This window comes from Symphodus melops (genome assembly GCF_947650265.1).
Source record: "Symphodus melops genome assembly, chromosome: 10".
NCBI lineage: Eukaryota > Metazoa > Chordata > Actinopteri > Labriformes > Labridae > Symphodus > Symphodus melops.
In genome coordinates, this window is record NC_136700.1 from 27,378,610 (window position 1) to 27,399,193 (window position 20,584).

Genomic DNA, 20,584 nt, shown 5'->3' on the forward strand with positions numbered 1-20,584 from the left:
TTGCGACAGTCTGCACCAGTTAGATGTTTCCATGAGCGTGCAGAGGGCGAAGGATTGGAAACCAAGCGGAGACATGAGGCCCTAAATGTAACCATGCAGAATAAAAGCCTACCATTAGGCGCTCTAAAAATACCCTGCAGGCCACACTGTCCAAGACCGCGTCTGACTGAAGATGCTGCGGACAAGCCCCGCCCCTCCTGAAGCCTTTCAGAGCCTGCACTCATTAACCTGTAGCTTCAGGACGCGCCACAGTCTGGAAACTACTGGCTCAGTGCTTTAACCAATCAGTGAGGTTGACTGTTGCACTTCTCTCTCTCTGACCTGAGCGGACATGTTTCTTCTGATCTTCTCCTGACGTCCTGCTGCTCTGTAGTACAAGTGTTCAGATGTTATATATACATGCTAGTTAACGCCACGATGATGCACGTTTACTGAAGCAGGAGGACTCTCGAGGTCAGCGCTGCCAGATGTACGCCGTACCATCATTTTGACCCTTTGTATGATGAACCATCAGAAATTTCAGAAAAGGCCAAAAGTGAGTTTAAAGGGACAGTATGCAGAATTTAGCTGTTGCTGTTTACATTAAAATAAGTAGATTCATTAAAATGGACTAAACTTTTGTTATATAAAATGAGAAATGCTTCATTTTAGAGCTGTAACGGGACGTGTCATGTTGACGGCAGCCACGATTATATATATATATATATATATATATATATATATACACTACCGTTCAAAAGTTTGGGGTCACTGAGAAATGTTCTTATTTTAGTTTTTTTCAATGGAGATCACATGAAACTAATCAGAAAAACACTCTATACATTGTTAATGTGCTAAATGACTATTCTAGCTGCATGTGTCTGTTTTTAATATAAATATCTACATAGATGTTTAGAGGCCCATTTCCAGCAGCCATCACTCTGGTGATCTCATGATGCATTGTGTTTGTTACATTAGAAGGCTAATAGATTATTATAAAACCTTTGTGCAGTGATGTTAGCACAGCTGAAAACAGAGAAGCTATAAAACTGACCTTCCTTTGAGCCAGTTGAGGATCTGGAGCTTCACATCTGTGGGTTCAATTAAACTCTCAAAATGGCCAGAAAAAGAACTTTGATGTGAAACAGTCTGTTCTTGTTCTTAGAAATGAAGTCTAGTCCATGTTCCTCCAATGGTGTGTACGACTCCCTTCAGAGAACAGACAGGCTCTAACCAGAGCAGAAAGAGAAGGAGGAGGCACAACTACTGAGCAAGAAGACAAGGACATCAGAGTCTGTAGTCTGAGGAAGAGACACCTCACAGGTCCTCAATCAACAGCTTCATTATCGTACCTGTAAAACACCAGAGTCAATGTTCACAGTGAAGGTGACTCTGGGATGCTGCCTTCAGGGCAGAGGGGCAAAGACAATCTGAGACTGGCCAATGAAAGGAAAGGATTAATATGGGCAAAAGCACACAGACAGTGGAAAGAGGAAGATCTGAAAGACGTGTTACAGACAGATGAATCTAAGTTTGAGGTGTTTGGATCACACAGAAGAACAACTGAAGAGATGCTGGAAGAGTCCCTGACACCATCTGTTAAGCATGGTGGAGGTCATGTGACGCTCTGGGGTTGCTTTGGTAGTAAAAGGGATTTTCAATAAGGAAGGCTCTCACTCTATTTTACAGCACCCTGCCGAACCCTGTGGACAGAACTTGACTGGAGCCAGTTTCATCCTCCAACAGGACAATGACCCAAAGCACACCTTCACATGATGTCACAACTACTCAGGGAAGAAGCAGCTGAGATTCTATCTATTATGGGATGGCCAGCACAGTCAGCAGATCTCAACCCTGTTGAGCTGTTGTGGGAGCTGCTTGACCCTAAGAAGTACCCAACAAGCCAATCCAACTTGTGGGAGGAGCTTCTGGAAGCATGGGGTGAAATGCCTCCAGATTATCTCAGCAAATTAACAGTCAGAAGGTCAAAGGTCAGCAGAGCTGTCAGTGCTACACATGGAGCATTCTTCAATGGAAGCAAAGTTTGAGGGAGAAAATTATTATTTCAATTAATAATCATTATTTCTAAAATTGTCAATGTCTTGACTATATGTTCTATTCATTTTGTAACTCACTTGATAAAAACAGGGTGACTTCTCATGGAAAACACTAAACTGTCTGAGGGACCCCAAACTTTTGAACGGTAGTGTGTGTGTGTGTGTGTGTGTGTGTGTGTGTGTGTATAGCCTCGTCTCGACCACACACACACACACACACACACACACTCACACACACACACACACACACACACACACACACACACACACATCTCAGGTCGTCTGTAAACAGTGAACTCGGTATGCCTCTCTTGTCCAATCAGACTACGTGCTCGAAACTGACAAGAGTGCACAGAAGTGTAATGAATGCATCCTTATAACACTTCAACAATCTCACAATGTGCACGAGCGGCATGCAGTAAGACGTTAACGTCAATGGTTACATGGTCACGACTCTGCAGGTTAACGAACAAGCTCCTGGGGGGGGGCGGGTCCATGCTGTTTCCTTTACTTCCGTTGATTTCTTCCTAATCATTCCTCCACGAGCAGAACAGAACAACCGAGTCAACGATCGACCAATCGAAGCGTTACCTGCTCACGACAGAACAAGACTAAGAAACGCGTGAACGCGCATTTCTGCGCGCTTCGTGATGCTCCACAAGAACCGCGTTCACGGTGTTTTCTCACCTGCACGGACAGAGACCTTCAGAGCCAACAGAACCGGGACAGAAACACTTCTCTCTCTCCGCTACGGCCGACTGGACTGCCAACAGAGCGGGGCAAACCGGCGTCAAGCGACACGCGATCAACAGAGATACTTCCGGTGTTTGTTTTCAAAATAAAACTATATCGAATACGTTTTTATTGAAGACAATCAGTAGCATTTCTCCGAAGGGTAAAGTACAAAAGTAATGCTACTCAATCATCTCGTATGGGACTTCTTACATTAGTGGTGTTGACTGTGCAGAGGCAGGGAACTGCTCGGCCCCAGGCCAGTAAGGGCCCCCCAGGCCAGTAAGGGCCCCCCCAATGCTGACAAACTTCAAAACACAGCAGTCATTCAAAATGTGCAAATTTTGCAATCATAGAAGGAAACCTACCTTATAGGGCCCAATATGACAGCACCCTCTATTCTCCTTGTTTAACATCTTGTATATTATTCCTCCATTACAATTAAACAACAACATTTGGAGGAATTATCTCCCTCGGACTGAAAGAAGAAAGAGGAAGGGCCCGAATAGACTCTTGAATCGCCACTGGTCCTCTGACCGTCCCACACCCATATTTACTGGAGCTGTTTCAGGAATAACAGAAATAATTAACATCTCGCTGAAGGTCTTATTTGCCTTTGTAGGTCATAAAGACTCATAGACATTAAATCGAGTGTGTTTCAAATCCAGCTAAGAATCCTAAACGTTTCAACATTCAAACATTTCAGTGATGTGTCTGTCTATTCCAAAAAAAATAATAATTGTGTTTGACTTGAAATGAGAATTACTTCAATGTGATAAACATGGCCCACAGTAATAATTAAAAAATAAAAATGTAACAATAAGCTATTGTAAGACCTACTCAGCATTAGTCTTATGGGAAGTTTAATGTAGGCCTCAGAGGTTACTGTAAGGAATTAATTTCTCTGATTGGTTATCCAAAACACTCTCGATGATACCGGGTTTTTTTCTGGAAAGAACAATGGCACGTTAGATTTAACACAATACTTTTATTTTGTAAGCAAGATGTATTCTTTTTCCAGTACTATTCAAGCTTTTCATTTCTAACTTGATGGTTGTGGAAAAAGCAAGTCTATTTGGCAGGCTTGTTTAAAACGAGCCAAAATCCCAAACTTGCTGCGCCACCTGCTGGAGAAGTGACAGCAATGCACACGACACCTCACTCACAATGCGTTGTTCTGAAATTCATTTCACTGTAAATAAGTATATGGAGTTAGATTTGTGTCTTTATTATATGCGAGACAATAAATTATCAGTGAGATAAAAAAGTTATCACACTAATAGAAAAAGTTTCAATAGCAAAAAATAATATTTGATACAAAAAAGAGTTTTGAGAGAAAGTATTTTATTTCTAGGAAAAAAATACCTCAAAATACTTTATACTCTCAAATCTATATTTTTTTGCTATCAGTGTAAAAAGTAATCTAAAAATAAATAAATAAATTCTCTCGAAATGTTTTTCTTCTCGCTCATGAAACCGAAGTCTTTCATCATGGGCGGGCCACGTTCCTATTGGCCAGGTGAGAATGGTCGCACTGGCAGCGCGAGGACTCCAATGTTTGGGTGAGGTGATGATGAAGGGTAGCCAGCTCTGAATGAATGAGTGTGTAAGAGACAGGTTTTAAAGGAGGTTTAAGTGGTTAACATCACTGAAGAAAAAACATTACTGTTGTGTTTGTCAGATTGTCAAGAACAAAGAATAACACTCATATTTTTTACGTTATTAACATGTTGCTATCATGCTAAACTTGCAAACTCACCTGGTTTATACTATTTTTGAATTAAATGTCAAATGAACATGTTGATTTAGATACTTTCACTCCTTGTCTAGTGAGCTAGTTTCTACCTTTGCACAACGCACCTGTAGAGTAGGCAAGGCAAGTTTATTTATATAGCGCTGTTCAGACACAAGGCAATTCACACAGTGCTTTACAGACATAACAACAGAAATAAAAAGAAAGTTTTAGGAAAGAGTGCAAAAAGATGACATCGTTAAAAAACAGAAGAATGTAAAAGTACTGGATAAGGTAACACCTTGTATGTAAGGCAGACAGTGTATCTCTAATGTAAAGAGTGAATAATAAAGTTTGAAGGCTGATTTAAAGGAGCTGAGTGTGGCAGCAGTCCTCAGGTGTTCAGGGAGTTTGTTCCACAGGTGAGGAGCTTCTGACTCTGGGAACACTGAGTAAACCTCAAGAGTACCTGCTAGTTCATCATATAGTACCTGCTAGTTCATCATATAGTTCCTGCTAGTTCATCATATAGTACCTGCTAGTTCATCATATAGTACCTGCTAGTTCATCATATAGTACCTGCTAGTTCATCATATAGTTCCTGCTAGTTCATCATATAGTTCCTGCTAGTTCATCATATAGTACCTGCTAGTTCATCATATAGTACCTGCTAGTTCATCATATAGTACCTGCTAGTTCATCATATAGTTCCTGCTAGTTCATCATATAGTACCTGCTAGTTCATCATATAGTACCTGCTAGTTCATCATATAGTTCCTGCTTGTTCATCATATAGTACCTGCTAGTTCATCATATAGTACCTGCTAGTTCATCATATAGTACCTGCTTGTTCATCATATAGTTCCTGCTAGTTCATCATATAGTACCTGCTTGTTCATCATATAGTACCTGCTAGTTCATCATATAGTACCTGCTTGTTCATCATATAGTACCTGCTAGTTCATCATATAGTACCTGCTAGTTCATCATATAGTTCCTGCTAGTTCATCATATAGTTCCTGCTAGTTCATCATATAGTACCTGCTAGTTCATCATATAGTACCTGCTAGTTCATCATATAGTTCCTGCTAGTTCATCATATAGTACCTGCTAGTTCATCATATAGTACCTGCTAGTTCATCATATAGTACCTGCTTGTTCATCATATAGTACCTGCTTGTTCATCATATAGTACCTGCTTGTTCATCATATAGTACCTGCTAGTTCATCATATAGTACCTGCTAGTTCATCATATAGTTCCTGCTAGTTCATCATATAGGCCTACACCTTTAAATTAGTCTGCATGCAAAGTGGAAGTCCTGCAGCGAGCTGACGTTAGACAGTGAGCGATATACTGGGTAAAAGTTTTGCGTGTCTTTGTATGGTTGTTGCACTACAAACTCATATGTCACAACTACACAGGGCTTATTCCAAAATCGGTTGTATCATCTTGACGAGGTCGAGAGCTGACAAGGTCAATTGCATCAATAGTAACCCATGAATTTCTGTGTACCTGTACTTTCATGGTAAAAAAAAAAAAAATCTTTTAAATCCCAGCAACCGACCAAAGGTAAGCCATTGAAAACTGATTTTTAGTTAACCCTTAGGAACCAATGATCACGCCGGCGTTCAAATCACATGACCACCTCATTATGCAACTGCACAGCGTAGAGCGCACGTAGATCAGCAGGCTTCAAAGTTTTTCCCAGTTTTCGTTTTTTTTGTAAATAATTGTACATTGTGAATTCTTTTCTCAATTTTACTTTTGTATGTTCACCTTTGCAACCTGTATTTACATTTTCAAGATGTCAAATACTTTATTAAGCATGTTTATGTTGTTTATTGCAAAAATTAATATCATTTTTCAGATGGGATTTTGTTTTTTGGTCAAATGTGTTGATACAGTATGTCAACGCTAAAAACTAATAGCCAGATCATAGGAAATGTTGTGCTGAAAAAAATGATAGCAAACATGGGCATGGTAAACATTGTGTAATGTTTGAGCAGCAGAGACACATGAGACTTTACTGGTCTGTATTTGTATTCATGTGAAGAGTCATCGTAAACGTGTTTTATCACATATTTGGCCAATCTGGGAATAAATTCCTTACCAATAGATTTCTTCACAAACGTGTTCATAAAGGTTTCTTATAACACATAAAAAAACATTTAAATCCAACTCCCGTAGGAAGATCCGTGAGAGCGGCTCAAAGTCGGGGACCTGGAATAGAACTTTATTGGTTCTATATACTTATTGGTGAAAATGTGAAAATGTGAACCTTTGCTTTTGGTAGCTTGTGAGGGGTCAAACTAGGGGTTCTTTGGGATTCTGAATCCATTGCAAACATTTGTTTTCCAAATCCATTCCTTGATGGAGAAATGGCCATGCCCACTTTTACATGTAAATTTACAGTAGCTCTATATGTTGATTTTAATATCTCGAATACTAGTTAAAAATAAACTGCACCACATTGTTTAATGTATTAGGGGTCCAGGTCTGAGTCTTCTTCACACTCTACTGGTCTTAAAGTGGGGACTGGGACCCCCTGGGGGGCTTATGAGACACTGAGAGGGGGGTCACGAGATGCTTTCCAGCACCAAATACAAAAGTTGATCTAAAATTTCATATCTTACCCGTTATGGTGGAAAAATACCCCATTCAAATATTAGTTGAATTTTAACTAATGGTTTAAAATGGTGAACAGCAGGTGTCTGCTGCTCCCTATGAAGGACATTTGACACATAAACTGAGTGTCTGTTCAGGAAACTCTGACTGTCCACACAGTGTTTATACATCATATTATTATACAACATTTCTTACATTACTCTGCTGAAATAGAGACAGTGGGGTTCCCCGGTCTCTGGCTCAGTTATTGGGGGGGTCCAAAGCTGAAATGTTTCTGCTCTACATCATCATTGACACAGTTCTTGCATGCTGTAGCTTTGTCATTTAGTTTACACTATGCCCCACTGACCTGAGCCAGTGCAGGTTCTCTCTGAGCCCAGTCTGTCCTTTTAACTGTGTTTATGGGCTGAGCCGGACCAAAACCATACAAGGTGACTTTTATCATTTGAGTTTGCACTTTTCAAATCTGTTTAGATAAGATCTTAATAAGCACAACAAAGAAGCATCTATTATATAGAAAACAGCATATTTATAAGGTTCCCTTAGAAACACGTATCAAAACACAACAACATACTATTTTTTACAAACTGTCTCTCCGAGTTTCTAAGCAGTAATCTAATAGTGTGAGTGGACCTGCACATTTAGCTCTGGATCACCGTGGTCCTGTGTCTCTGCTTGTGTTGTTACTATAGGCTGTAAATATGAATGGCAGAAGCCTCAGTGACATCATATCACCTATCTGTTACTGCAGGGGGCTTTGGAAGCTATGCTCGAAATCCTGTTAACCTAACTTTGAGTCAACCTAACTTTGAGTTAACCTAACTTTGAGTTAACCTAACTTTGAGTCAACCTAACTTTGAGTTAACCTAACTTTGAGTTAACCTAACTTTGAGTTAACCTAACTTTGAGTCAACCTAACTTTGAGTTAACCTAACTTTGAGTCAACCTAACTTTGAGTCAACCTAACTTTGAGTCAACCTAACTTTGAGTTAACCTAACTTTGAGTTAACCTAACTTTGAGTTAACCTAACTTTGAGTCAACCTAACTTTGAGTCAACCTAACTTTGAGTTAACCTAACTTTGAGTCAACCTAACTTTGAGTTAACCTAACTTTGAGTTAACCTAACTTTGAGTCAACCTAACTTTGAGTCAACCTAACTTTGAGTTAACCTAACTTTGAGTCAACCTAACTTTGAGTTAACCTAACTTTGAGTTAACCTAACTTTGAGTCAACCTAACTTTGAGTCAACCTAACTTTGAGTTAACCTAACTTTGAGTCAACCTAACGACAGGCTAAGAGCTGGAGCTGAGGCAGGTTTTGAGCATTTTGACAACCAGCTACACGACGCCTGCCTATCAATCAGGTCAGCTACACGCCTTATTGTGAATAACTCTTATCCTTCATCCCCCCCAGCCTCTAGTGGACACTCCAGGAACTGCAGCCAGCCTCTAGTGGACACTCCAGGAACTGCAGCCAGCCTCTAGTGGACACTCCAGGAACTGCAGCCAGCCTCTAGTGGACACCCCAGGAACTGCAGCCAGCCTCTAGTGGACACTCCAGGAACTGCAGCCAGCCTCTAGTGGACACGCCAGGAACTGCAGCCAGCCTCTAGTGGACACTCCAGGAACTGCAGCCAGCCTCTAGTGGACACCCCAGGAACTGCAGCCAGCCTCTAGTGGACACTCCAGGAACTGCAGCCAGCCTCTAGTGGACACTCCAGGAACTGCAGCCAGCCTCTAGTGGACACTGGACGTACTGCAAGATTTGACACTTTCACATCGGCTTAATTTTTCAACATTAGAGGTTGTTGCATAAATGCACCAGGTGCTTTGCACTTGGTGATAAACGTACCATATCTGCTCAAATCTGTTGATCAAAACAGGAGTTCTTGGTTATAACAGTGAACTTTTTGCAAGTTACAATAGCCATTAAAGAACTGGTATCCACATTTTCCAGTACACATATCATGCACCATCTATTACTCGATACCTGGTGTCAGTGTGTCTGCTTTGATACAGGTTCTTATGGAAGGTGATGGCTGAGTTAATCTAACTCGAAACTGTAACTCCAACAGATAGAGGGTGAAACTGCAAAGCAAAGTCTCCAGGCCGATATCAACACATACACATCACATAAAATATCAATTAAAAACTTAAAATTAAATTAGTTCCGATTGTGGAAATCAGAAAAATATGACATGACAGGAAGTATCTCAGAGATCACGTGATACCTTCCCATGTTTTTACAGTCGCTTACAGTCAGTGGAAGGAGAAGTTGTCACATGACCACACGACACGTGATCACGTGCTCCCCGTTTGTTTCCTTCTGTGAAACATCATGGCTCTTCAGGTGTGCTCGTTCTCCTTGTTCGTCCTGTTTTGTCTCTCCGTGTTCGTGAAGGCGCAGTTTAAAGGCTTCCGGAGGTTTAATGGAGAGCAGGACAGCAGCCTGGCACGTGGGTCCGAGGAGCTGTGGTTCATTCAGAAGCTGGATCACTTTAACGGTGCAGACAGCAGAGAATGGAAGCAGGTTAGTCTGTCTTTCTCATCAGGGTTATCAATATAAAAACAGGGTTATCAATATAAAAACAGGGTTATCAATATAAAAACAGGGTTATCAATATAAAAACACGGTATTTATATGTGGTCAGGATTTGGAAAAAAATACAAAGTCAATGTATAAAACAAACTAACTCACTTAGAGAAGTGTATGAATAGAATCAGACAAGCGAGTACATGAAGTAGATCATAAAGAAGTTCTCACTGGCTAAAAGCAGAAATAATAATATGACTCCTAGGACTATGAGAGACACTAAAAAGAGGATATGTCGTTGTGTGTCAGGGTTTGGCCTCCTTTCATTATTTCTCTTGATAGATTTCAAAGTGTTTCTTCATGTCTTGCGTGCTTACATCAGGGTTTTTATGTTGTGGTTTCGTGGCTCTGTTCTTGTTGTCTTGTTTCAGAGGTTTGTGGCTTTTTATTCACACAGCTGCAGATCATTTGGCTTCATCTATGTTTGCTCTTAAACTCCTCCTCTTCATTCCCAGGAGGCTGCAGGAGTGTCTCTGCTGCAGCCTCCTGCATGCTGACAGCCTCACGATGGGCCTTTTTCAAACCAACCCCTGCACACAAGTCACCCCCCCCCCCTCCATCCAGGTGGAGGGTAGAAATACAGCAGCAGGCTTTGGGACAAACTTCACTCTCTCAGGTGGAAACAGGAAGTGTGTGTTACCATGGTTACTCAGCGGCATCCTGGGGGAACGGCTTATTATTAATGTACGTAATACATTCTGTAAAAGTCTTTATGTAGATTATTTTTCTCTAGTAAATTTATATTAGTGTAGACTTATAACAAAACCATCAGATGGAGCCCACATTCTTTATTATAATTTATAATGTTTAATTTATTATAATATCAAAGAACAGGTTGACTTCAATGAAAGCAGACAAGGAGACTATAAATAAACATCACAGCTGATAAACTTTTATTTTTTTGTTGTAGCCAAAATTAAGTTTTACAAAGAAATGAAAAGAAAAACAATGATAAATAAATAAGAGTGAGAAGTTGTCAGTAACATGATTTAATATTCTTTAGTTTTTGTCCCTTTAAATATGAAACACAATGAAATAAACAGGTGAACAGAAGGAAGAAAAGAAGAGGAGGCTTTTATTTGATCCTTTAAAACAATAAACAGGTGAAGTTGTTCACGTCTGTATGATCATATTAAATGTCCGTCTTAGTTGGAGCAGTGTTTTGGTTTGTTCAAACACGAACACACTGAACTTTCTTTAGTACAGGTCTTAATATAGGACTTAATATGGCGGGCCCTCTGCGTGGACGAGCAAACAGAGGGGTCGTGGGGAGGGTGTAGTGGACGGTTTGAAAAAGACCCTATCATTCATTCACAAACTTTAAATCACCGCTCAGAGACCCCTTATCACAATGACTCGAGTTTATCCTTTCGTCTTCTACATCTTGGAGTTACCTTACAGTGACTGTTCGCCATCAGAGAAGAACTTCTCAAACAGTCACAATGTGGGGTTTACTGCATTCATGATAGCTTGAAATGTTGAAATGTTGCATGTTGTGCAGATTTTGATTTAACTGTTTTTCCAAAGTGATTTTGCAAGTGAAACAAGTGAAACTTCATGCGATCATAGAGGGGGGGGGGGATTATTGAAAGGGAGGGGTTATGGAGAGAGAGGGCCACAGGCAGGAGTGACATCATGATGTGCCCTGCTGTGCATTTACAAGACATATTCAGATCAGATCTACTTTATTATTCCAGATGTGATATTTGCGTTAGGCAGTACTGCAAAGACACATCCAGCCCAATGTAACCTGAAACACACTGCACCCATTAATGTAACTCATGAAACACCTAAAACACCAGACAGGAAAATAAAGAGTTCAGTCTTCCTCCTCTCTGACTGACCAGCCCAAGTTCATCTTCTTGGCTCCTTCCTCTGTAACTTCCTGTTGGATTGTCCCCCTTTAATAACTCACCCTGCCCTCCACCTGCAGCGGTACTTTGTAAATGAAGCCTTCTACAAGCCGGGTGGTCCAGTGTTCCTGATGATTGGAGGAGAAGGGACGGCCAACGCAGCCTGGATGCGAAGCGGCACCTGGCTCACCTATGCCGAGAAACTGGGAGCGCTGTGCCTAATGCTCGAACATCGCTTCTATGGAAAGAGCCACCCAACAGCGTACGTGTGACTTCCCTGTTAGTCCCTGTTTGGAGGCTTTTATTGTGACAGTGTGATCAGGTCATCATGTGATTAAAAAGGCCAGCTAGACATGAAGTGCTGTACAGTTCTCAGCAGGAAGTCACAATGCAGACGTGGCGTTTGGGAACTAAGCTATAAAAACGGAAATGTGACCTTTTTATGTCTTCCTGTCCGTCAGTGTCGACAAAATAACAAAAAACATTTTAATTATATCAATATTATAAAATCTTGTGATGTCGAATATATCAACCTGATGACATCACACATTGACCTTTGTTACCGTTCACCTGATGACATCACACATAGACTGGTGTAGTAATGAGGTATTTTTGTAGGCCAACCCGAAAAAATGGCGCCGGTGTTTCCTACGTAAATTCTCCTCTGGGATTTTTACATTGGATTTTGGATGATTGCAGAAAATAATCTCTGTATCAAACACATGTTTCTGATGCTGTTTAGTTCAGCTGATAATCTTTACAGATAAACATCATTTATATGAAGTTTGAAGAGTTAATGCAGCCCAGAGAAGTAAAAAGCTAACGTTATGCTACAAGCTAACTACACCGCGGTCGGTTTATAATGACGTCACGACCGTTATGCTTCATGGATCTAATCAGCAGATTTGACAAGCTAGCTAAACGTTAGCTTAATAAGTTGTTTATTAACCTCTGAAAAACATGACTAGAGGCTGTAAGGAGGGTTAGTGAGAGAGTTCCCGGAGTGATGACGTTTAACGTCTCCATGACAACCACTGTAGTTTCAGTTAGCTACTCGTTAGCAACTGCCGTTTATAGTTACCGTAAAAACTTTAAAGTTCACAAGTGGGATCTTAGCTAACGTAGTTTATCTCGTCTAACAAAACATCAACATCTCTTCAGCTTGTGTTAACCACAGACCTTATTTCAGTCTAAACACAAACACATTCAACATCCACATCTAGACTTTTAGAGGTCAGAACCACGACGCTAACATGCTAACTCACTTCCTGGTTGACCTGTGTTACTGTTCACCTGATGACATCACACACTGACCTTTGTTACTGTTCACCTGATGACATCACACACTGACCTTTGTTATCGTCCACCTGATCCAGACTTGAGGAAGCATCACTTCTTCATGAGCTAACGAGCAGCCATTACTCACTCTGACAAAAGTGAGCACAGCAGTTTGAAAGATCTCAGCAGCTCTGATTGCACAATACTCTGATTCACTACAGGACATGAGCCTAACCTTAACACTACGTTCCTGTTGATCTTGGAAGTTTCCAATCAGACTGGAGCGCCCCTTGAAGTCAGAATTCCCACTGGGAAGCCAAGTGCATCATCCGTAACATTAAAGCGATCGCTACAGTGTTTATTAGTCGCGTGTTCCTCTTTTTATGTGGTGACAGCTCTCTCTGTTGTCATTTAATTTTCCTGCTTAAACTATCACATGAACCCCGTTTCCACCGAGCGGTCCGGATCGGTTCGTCTCGGTACGGTGCGCATTTTGCTGAGTTTCCATAGACTAATCCCGGGAAAGATTCCCAAATAACCGACCCGTACCGTCCCACTTTTTGGGACCCTTCCGTTGGGATGCCAAGAAGCTAAACACTGCAGTCCGCTGATTGGTCGAAAGAATCCTCACTCCGCCATGTTTAAACCATTGACTGTAACACAGCTGATTGTTTACGTGTGTATTTGTCCTCGCCGCTCACAGCCTTCTCTGAAACAAAGCTGGATTGAGTTCTTGTAATAAAGAGTCACATGACAGTGACAGAGGAGATGACCTGCTGGATGTCTCCAGTGTTGGTTTTGTTTATGTAGCGTTTTTCTCCTTTGTTGTATTTATTAGTTAGCGGCTAGCTGTTAGCGATTAGCTGCTATCATATGACGCTATTTGGAGGTGTCCATGTTGCTCAACTTGGGTGTGACATGATTCTCTACTCAAAGATCCGAGTTAACTAGAACGCAGCACTTAACATAGCTTCACAGGTTTTTGTGTGAAGCAGCTGAGTCACCACTAGATGGCAGCACTAACCCCAGCTCTTCAAATCTGTTCTGTCTTTAGTGACCTCAGCACTGACAACCTGCGCTTCCTGAGCAGCCGCCAGGCGCTGGCTGACCTGGCACACTTCCGCACAGTGATGGCAGAGGACCGAGGGTTGACCGACAGCAAGTGGGTGGCATTCGGCGGGTCGTACCCCGGGTCTCTTGCAGCTTGGTTCAGGCTGAAGTTTCCTCACCTGGTCCACGCCTCTGTTGCCACAAGTGCACCTCTTCACGCTACAGTGAACTTCCCAGGTATGAAGAGACCCCAGCCCGTCTGAGAGACGTCACAACCCCACGCACGCTCACTTTAAGGCGGAGTTACAAATCAGACGCTATTTAAAGATGAAGTTTTTAGGCTTTTTATTAAGATTAGATAATCTTTTATTCATCTCGCAAGCGGAGAAATTTACAATTACTAATTACTAAATTTACAAAAATTACAAAATTGCTCTAAATTGAAATTCACCACAAAAGTTTTGCTTCGTTCAGAGTCTAAGAGGTCCGAGTCCCAGACAGATCAGAGACGAGGAGGGTTCAAGTTCTCGATCTGTGTCTGTGCTGTGATTGGCTGTTCCTGTTATTTGCTTGAGGAAGGCCTCAGGAAGTCGGAGCAGCTTTGAACATGGACACACACACTCATGCTCTCAACAACATGAAACATTATGAAACTCTCGTCTGAGTTGTTTTAAAGTTTCATAAACTGTGACGTCCGCTCAGCTAGTGACTCATCGTTGTACTTCCCACAAACCTCTTTAAACAAAAAATTCTCCTCGCACTTGACTGCACCTGGGATCAAGTTTTATTTTGAGGGTGAATTCTTGCGTTTTCATTTGGACTGAAAATACCCCCGCCGTGTGTTTGTGTCTTGTTGTGAGGTTTTTATAGCAGCCCCCCCCCCCCTCTTTCTGTCTTCACATTTCGTTAGAATACTTGGAGGTTGTGTGGCGTTCTCTGGCCTCAGAGAACACAGAGTGCCCCCTGCTGGTGAAAAAAGCTTCAGATACTCTACTGGAGCGCCTGAAGGACCCGATGACCTACGACAACATCACCAAGGACTTCAGGTACAGGGTTTAATCTTCTCTTGTCTTCGGCTAATTTACTCCAAAAACGAAATATAACATTTTAGTTGAGAAGGTCTCAAATTAAAATGACCCAAAATGATCAGAGAATATGAGTGAAATTAGACAAACAAAACCACAATGCCACTCTACGCCTGGTTAGCTTAGCTCAGCGCTTCTACCTAGTTTAAAACTAGTGTTTAAAATGGGTACTGCAGTTTAAATTCTAATCATCGCAGGGTGCGTTTACATGGACTTGAATGTCCCGGTTATGAGCCTTATCCCGGTTGTGATCATATTCGGGATATGACATTTACATGCTCACAGAGAAACCTGGTTAATGATATCCCTATACACATGATCAATAATAGTGTCACAGTTTCAGATTACTGCATCTTATTTGCACAGGCGCACAGATGTTTATTCTTAAAACACAACACCGCGGACATTTAGAAATATAAGACACATGAAAACACAGTGGCTTATATGTAAAAAATTTAATTGTAACAAAAATTTCCCTTTAATTTATCTCTTTATGAATCCAAAATAAACTGAAAGTCCCAAACAAACGTAAAATTATCTGTGAAATTTTAAATTGTCTTTTTAGTCCACAGAAAAAGAAGGAAGACATCCGCCAACACGGCCGTTTGCTCCTCCAAAACAAACTCAGTCCATCCACAGAGTACTGATATATATAGCACTGATATACCAGAAGTATGGCATTGCATCCTATCATCCTATCTCAGCATCACATCCTGTGGAGTGTAGGGGAACTAGACTTTTTTCAAAAGCCCCCCCTCCGGGTTCGAAAACAAGGACGTTCGTACATCATGCTGGGCCTGCTGGAAAAGTCTTGGTGTCAGCAAAGCCAGGCAGATCCATCACCTGAGGACTAATGTATCCCTGAACTTTATCTCTCCAAGCCTTCAGCCGTGCGGCCCCCCGTCTCTGGATCGCTTTCCCATAATCCATCTGTGACATGACGTCTCTCCCCACCTTCAAATCACAGCTTCAAACACCTTTGTAGATCATTCTGTCCGACCACGCCTTCCTCACTCTCACTGTGAAATGTGACCATAAATAAAATGTGGTATTATTGTAATAATATTATACTCCTTTATATCCTGAGGTTACTTGAGAACGATCACCTTCAAATCTTCCTTGTCTCCCTGCCTACTTCCTCTTCTCCTTCCTTCCTTCCTTCCCTCCTTCTCCCCCTCCAGCCTGTGCTCAAAGCTGCAGATCCAGACAGAGAGGGACTCGGCCTACCTCCTGGAAACGCTGGCTGGCAACTTCATGGACGTGGTCCAGTACAATGAAGACAACAGGGCGTTCGAGGTGAGGGAGAGAGGAAGCATGCCAAACAAGTATGACACGATAGGTCAAAGGTCGCTGACAAATGATCTCTTAGACCCAACTTAACCGTACGTTCATATTGTACAAACCGTGCAACTTCCTCTGTGACAGTTCACACTCGTGTTTATCTCTTCATAACGGGAGATTTATTTTCCATCTGACACACAAACATCAGGTATGACGTGATTTAAGGAGGTTTAAGTGACACGGCTTAAAGGAGGGCTTGTGTGGATCTTGTGGAGACCACAGGGTGACCTTTAGTGTGGAGTCATGGTTGAGTGAAACGCAGGTATGAAGTGTTGGAAGGCTACAGGCAGACTACAGAAACTTTATCCACCTTTCATGGTTAAACAGGAAGAGGCCCGGAGATGGACGAGGCTCAGCTTGTCCGTCCCTCTGTGTGAGAAGTTGAACCCCTTCAAGTGAAGCTTCTGTGTGACTTATTATTTACAGTTAAACTGAAACTCACCTGAAACAGATGAACAGACGCTAAGATGTTAAACGGACTATAAAAAACACTACAGAGCACAGATAACGAAGCTGTAGCTGGAACTGTTATATCTTCCCCAGAGTGCTGAAGAAGTCGGCCATCATTCCCAGCACCATAACTAGCTTCAACTGACGGTGACTTTAGTGACATCACAACACCTGTAGGAAGACTTTATGTCCTTTTTTATAGTTAATATGGAAACTCTTGTTGGTGGTCAGATAACTGATGGTCCTCTTGTGTGCTCAGATTAAAGGAGGAGTCAGGAGAAATGTGGCCCCTCCTCCTGGGCTCATCGCCCCCAGAAGCCCCGCCCCCTGCAGTACATTGTGTGTAGGTTTACAGATTGTATCTACACTGCAAGCTAACGCACGCTAGCACAAGCTAACCGTTGGCGTTTGTCAGCTTCCTGTCCAACAGGAAGTAGAGCAGCTCCAGGTCCACACAAGGTTCAGCCTGCTTTTAGAAGCAGCTTTCTCCTCTCGCTGTTTCTCTTCACTCTGATTAGAGTTTCTCTTCTTTGCTGCTACGTCCACGTCCGTCATATTCACCGCTTTGAATCTCCTCCAATCACGGAGCTGTATCCACTCCTAAACTCACCTGCTGCGCTCTCATTGGCTGGAGGAAACACACCAGCTCTGCCCACAAACGTCCTGAGTCAACCAGAACAAATCAGAAGAGTAAAATCCAGTCAGAGGACAGAGTCTCTGCAGACACAGTCACACATGTACGGAGGCCCAGAAGGGACAAAGGAGCAGCTTCACTTTAGGAGAAGACTGAGTTTTATTTTGAAGGGACAAAGAGCAGCTTCACTTTAGGAGAAGACTGAATTTTACTTTGAAGGTCCTGACATAAGCCTGTATTTTATTTTGAAGGAAGAAGCTGCTGACTATATTTTTTATGTATTTCTGCACATTAACTGTGTTGTAACGTCTTTAATTCAAGACCTTTCTGGAGACAGTGAACGCATCGCTCGTGGTCAGATGAAATCACTTTTTCTTCCTTTTTTTTATTTTTCTATCAGTCCTATCTTTATTTTGTAAGCAGCCTTCCTGACTTCCTGTGAGCACCTGTGCCTCTGTTCACTTCCTGTCAGCACCTGTGCTCTGCCTGTGGTCACTTCCTGTCAGTACCTGTGTTGTGCCTCTGGTCACTTCCTGTCACCACCTGTCCATTCACTACTGTTTTGGTTTAACATTATTCCAAAGCAAAGCGCTCTCAAACTGACTGTTTGTCCCTCGTTGTTTGTCATTGATGAATTCAGAGAACGATAAAGAACGTTTATTTCTGTTTTGGAACGTGTGTCACTTCAGGGTGCAGTGGGTACCAACGTCACTATCAAGGTGCTCTGTGGCGTGATGGGTGACACTTCGCTGGGGGACCCTTACGCCCGCTATGCTGCTGTGGCCCGCCTCATGGTGGACACCTTCTCAATGAAATGTCTGGACGCCAGCTTCGACAGTTACCTCAGAGACATGACAAACACATCCTGGGAGGGGACGGCTGCAGGGGGAGGTAGGTCTGGAGATTTATTTAAAGGAAGAGTGAGCAACATGTTTAACTTCATTATCTCATAACTCCAGTCTCTGTCTGTGTGAATGTGTGTGTGTGTGTGTGAGTCCTGACTGTCTCCAGTGAGGGAGAAGCTGGAGTCCTGCTGGCTGTGTTGTTGTCAGCGCTGTGTTTACATGGACGGGACGCCAGGCTCCTCCCCTTGTGTATAAAAGCTGTTTTAGAAGCTTCCTGTCTAAGAACTGCTCCAACCATTGAAAACTTCAAATCATTGCTAAAAACCCACCTCTTTGCTATGTCCTTAAACACTAGCTGAGCTCGACATCTTTTTTATTTCATGCTCCTATTTATTGTATTCTTATTGTTTTATTATCTTTTATACTGTGCTTTTTTCCCTGTACAGCACTTTGGTCAACCAAGGTTGTTTTAAATGTGCTATAGAAATAAACTTTGATTTGATGTCATATCCAGGAGCAAGAAGCTCTAGAAGACGTAACCTCAGGAGACAAGATTTAAACACAGCCACTAAAAGATATGTGTGAGCCCTTTGGATGGGATCTAGTCTATTTAAATATGTCATTCCCTGTTTGGATGTTTTGTGTTCAAAAAAACATCCAAACAGTGAACCCCCCCCCCCCCCTCTGTTCATCACTGCTGGATAACTGAATGCTTTATCTGGAGGAGAGCTTTCTCTTCCTCTATTCGCCCCTTTTTATGAGTGCAGTGATTTTTACACACCAGCTTCAGATGTGGCCACTTGTCAGTGTCATGTGTTTGTGTGTTGTCAGGGCGACAGTGGGTCTACCAGACCTGCACTGAATTTGGATTCTACCAGAGCACCGATTCACCAAACCAGCCCTTCTCCGGCTTCCCTCTCGTGTGAGCGTCCTAATCATTGCACAGTTACTCACTAATATGATCATGTAGACATGGGAGGAAGTCCTTCTGCATACTTCCTGTTTGTGTAGAGTTTTGAATGTGTGTCCCCTCGTCTAGATTTCACGTTCAGCAGTGTGCAGACTTCTACAACATCAGCGTGGAGCAAGTGGCGGAGGCCGTAGCCCAGACCAACGAGTATTACGGTAGCTACGGCATCTCCTCCTCCAGAATCGTGTTTCCCAATGGGTCCATTGACCCATGGCACGCTTTAGGAATCACCCAGGACACCAAGCCTGGCCTCCCTGCTGTTTTCATCAAAGGTGAGAAAGTCACATATTCTGATACTGATCCTGTATTTGATCATGTCTATAAACCCCTCTATTTCAGCCCTGCTCAGAACAGGCTGTTTCTGTGTGTGTAGCTTTAAATATGTAAATGAGCTGTGTCTGGCCACGCCCCCTCTCTGGAAGGGCTCGGGTGTACTCGCTGCTTTCTGGCTCCATGTCCTATTGTTTACGGTGAGAAGGCAGACTCAGAGGGCAGAACAAACACCTAGCTGTGGGAGTGTCACCCACCTGGGGGAGGGGCTACTGCCCTTTGTGATGTCATGAAGGGAACATCTCCAAACGGCCTGTTTGAGCAGGCAGAAGACGGAGAGGATGGACTTTTCTCATCATTGGGGGGTTTGTAGACGGACAGAGACACATGTGAGGGGAGCATGGAGATGATGATGATATGTGACCTTTGGAGGAAATTGTTGCAGAAGACTTTTGCAAACAGGATTTTAAAATGTTTTGTATTTCTCACTCACATCTTGTCCTCCTTAACTTGCTGGCTGCAGTTAGAAGCTGGATGGAAGTGAACTCGGTGTTTTCCGTGTTCTTGCGTTACTGCAGCGCTGCCTCTACTTTACAGCGTTCACTGAATCCTTAATGAGCGTGTTTCCAGCTCTAACTTATTAGAGTTTAAATTGTAGATTTCCTGACGTGACTGAATCCAAGCAGCAGCCTGAAGAGAAGAACAAGGGTGTACTTGTTGAGCTCAGAGTTTATTGGTGTATGATTGTCCTTGGAGCTCTGTGTTATATTGTGTCTCTCCTCCAGGAACAGCCCACTGTGCCAACATGTACCCAGCCAGAGCAGAGGATCTCCCCCAGCTCTCTCTGGCCCGGGACCACGTCTTCTTGCTCCTGCAGACGTGGTTGAGGGAGTGACTGACAGACGAACAGGCCAATCAAAGAGGTTTCAACACAGACTAATTGCTTTTTTGTCCCGATCATTGACAACCACGTTCTGACTTCTTAAAAAGGCACTTTACAGGACAATCAGTGGGTTCACAGCTCAGCTGTTTTCAATGAAAGAGAGCCCATTTTACACAGACGAATAAAGTTATTTTTTTTATGATTA

General features: G+C 42.4%; 2 protein-coding genes across 2 annotated transcripts in view; one reads left to right on the top strand and one right to left on the bottom strand.

Moving 5' to 3' along the window:
• LOC306829927 (solute carrier family 12 member 9-like) overlaps positions 1 to 333 on the bottom strand; it is a gene marked incomplete at its 5' end in the record, with an annotated part of 3,170 nt that extends 2,837 nt beyond the window's left edge. Inside the window, one exon of the mRNA XM_079353145.1 lies at positions 322 to 333. Within this exon, the coding sequence (XP_079209271.1) occupies positions 322 to 333 (12 nt within the window). The remainder of the gene's footprint in view (positions 1 to 321) is intronic.
• A 9,054-nt stretch (positions 334 to 9,387) lies between these two features.
• prss59 (serine protease 59, putative) lies at positions 9,388 to 20,584 on the top strand. The gene is made up of 9 exons (XM_079354912.1): positions 9,388 to 9,657; positions 11,654 to 11,835; positions 13,906 to 14,138; positions 14,812 to 14,947; positions 16,168 to 16,282; positions 18,101 to 18,302; positions 19,088 to 19,178; positions 19,296 to 19,498; positions 20,282 to 20,584. The coding sequence occupies exons 1-9, from the start codon at positions 9,466 to 9,468 to the stop codon at positions 20,389 to 20,391; spliced, it is 1,464 nt and encodes a 487-aa protein (XP_079211038.1). The 5' UTR covers positions 9,388 to 9,465; the 3' UTR covers positions 20,392 to 20,584.

Excerpts from the sequence above, each read along its gene's own strand:
- prss59 (XM_079354912.1), top strand. The coding sequence starts at position 9,466 with ATGGCTCTTCAGGTGTGCTCGTTCTCCTTGTTCGTCCTGTTTTGTCTC. Across the intron at positions 14,948-16,167 it reads AACATCACCAAGGACTTCAG|CCTGTGCTCAAAGCTGCAGA; the intron begins GTACAGGGTTTA and ends CTCCCCCTCCAG. Across the intron at positions 19,179-19,295 it reads TTCTCCGGCTTCCCTCTCGT|ATTTCACGTTCAGCAGTGTG; the intron begins GTGAGCGTCCTA and ends CCCCTCGTCTAG.